This window comes from Mustela lutreola, chromosome 2 (assembly GCF_030435805.1).
Source record: "Mustela lutreola isolate mMusLut2 chromosome 2, mMusLut2.pri, whole genome shotgun sequence".
Taxonomy (NCBI): Eukaryota; Metazoa; Chordata; class Mammalia; order Carnivora; family Mustelidae; genus Mustela; species Mustela lutreola.
The window spans coordinates 59,379,110-59,380,712 of NC_081291.1; the positions used below are offsets into that span (position 1 = coordinate 59,379,110).

General features: G+C 49.5%; 1 protein-coding gene across 1 annotated transcript; it reads right to left on the minus strand.

Annotated features, from left to right (window-relative positions):
- Positions 1-457: 457 nt before the first annotated feature.
- On the minus strand, positions 458-895 carry PRR23E (PRR23 family member E). Its single transcript, XM_059165025.1, has 3 exons — positions 815-895; positions 545-615; positions 458-470 (listed from the first exon to the last, which is right to left on the minus strand). The coding sequence occupies exons 1-3, from the start codon at positions 893-895 to the stop codon at positions 458-460; spliced, it is 165 nt and encodes a 54-aa protein (XP_059021008.1).
- Between the last annotated feature and the right edge of the window lie 708 nt (positions 896-1,603).

The following is a 1,603-nucleotide window of genomic DNA, read 5'->3' on the forward strand; positions in this document are numbered from 1 at the left end:
TATCCTTTAATATACACAATATTAGGAAAGAAAAGTGGGATACAGCAGATAATACAAATGACAGGAAGTATTAGTATTGAAAACCTTACAATAATAAATTTGAAAACATAAATGAACTGTACTGTACACATACACAGGTAAGGCTAGATCTTAAAATATACTAATAGATGAAAAATAAGAAAGATACAAATGCTAGCACACTAACATTTATTTAAATTTTAAAAACACAGTCACTATTCAATAATTATATGAATGCCTGTTTTACCGCTATCCGTTACAGGAGGACAGATGTACATTAAAATAAACAGTGCAAACACTCAGTCAGAGTGCACCGTAGCCCTCCCTGGGTCCCACAGGTCCGTAACTGTTAGAGTGAGTGGTGCCCAAGAACCCCTGGGAGATAGAAGAGGCAGGGCAGGCCCTGCAGGGTAGCTGAGGGGAGCGGGGACAGAAGGGATCAGGCTGAGGGTCTGCAATGGGAGAAGGAGACAGAGGGCAGGGTTCTGGGCTGAAGGGAGGTGCAGGTTCAACACAAACGTTGAACCTGGAGGCCCCTTCTGATGGAAGGGCTTGGCACCTCTCCAAGGGAGGAGTCCCTCTGGACAGTCCCCCCCACTACAGCCAGGGAGGCGGAGCCTGTGGGAATCTGCCATTCCACCTGGGGACAGTGGCCAGAGACATCCCCACTCCAAGCTGGAGGTTCTGAGCAGTATGGGGGTGGGGGAGTTCCTATGGGGTAAGGAAATACACTGGAGGTAATGGTGTCCAAGTGCTAGATCAAAGCTGGAGAAGTTCCAAGGCCAGACTGAAACACTGGGGCAGCTGGAGGGGGAAGCCCCATCCAGACAGAACTTCCTAAGAGCGCCCATGTGTAACTCCAAGGGGCTGGATACATCATCTAGGAGTGGACAGCACAGGGGATCCCCATAACCATCAAGAAGGTTGGGCCAATTGCAGACTGGGCTCCCAGACAGGCATAGAAGGCACAAACTGTGTGCACATGTGCCCAGGGGGTGGGGACAGCTGGAATCATGTGGTCTTCCTTGGGGATCTGGGATGCGGGGTGGATGCTGTGCTTGGCTGTTTCCATAGACACTCTCGCCCCCATCTTAGATAGAACTGCTCTCCAAAGCCAGACGGCCATGCATTTCCCTCCTGGGTTGATTGCACACGTCACCTCCGGGTGGCTACTTGTTGTTTGTGGGGTGAGAGGACAGTGTTAGAAATGGGGCAAGGAGAAGGATGTGAAGGGGACTGAAGGAGAGGAAGAGTTCCAGGTGAGGTGGTCACAGAGCCATATCTATCTTGGGGAGGATGAGGAGAGAGGGAATGCTGTGACAGCACTGAGTGACCTTATGCACAGTCCCCACATTGATTCATAATGGAACAACAAAATCAGAAATACACAGAAAGCCAAGTCTGCTTAGAAAGTTCCTGAAGAATTCCATCCTTGTTCCCTGTCCCTACACTTCCTCTCCACAACCAGGGTCTCCCCCAGACAATTTCCTCCGAAGGGTACAAAACATTAGGCCATACTCCCAGTTTTCTCCTGGGATGTTCTGGAATGTTCTGAATGGCATAACCAGCAGCCACATGCAACACA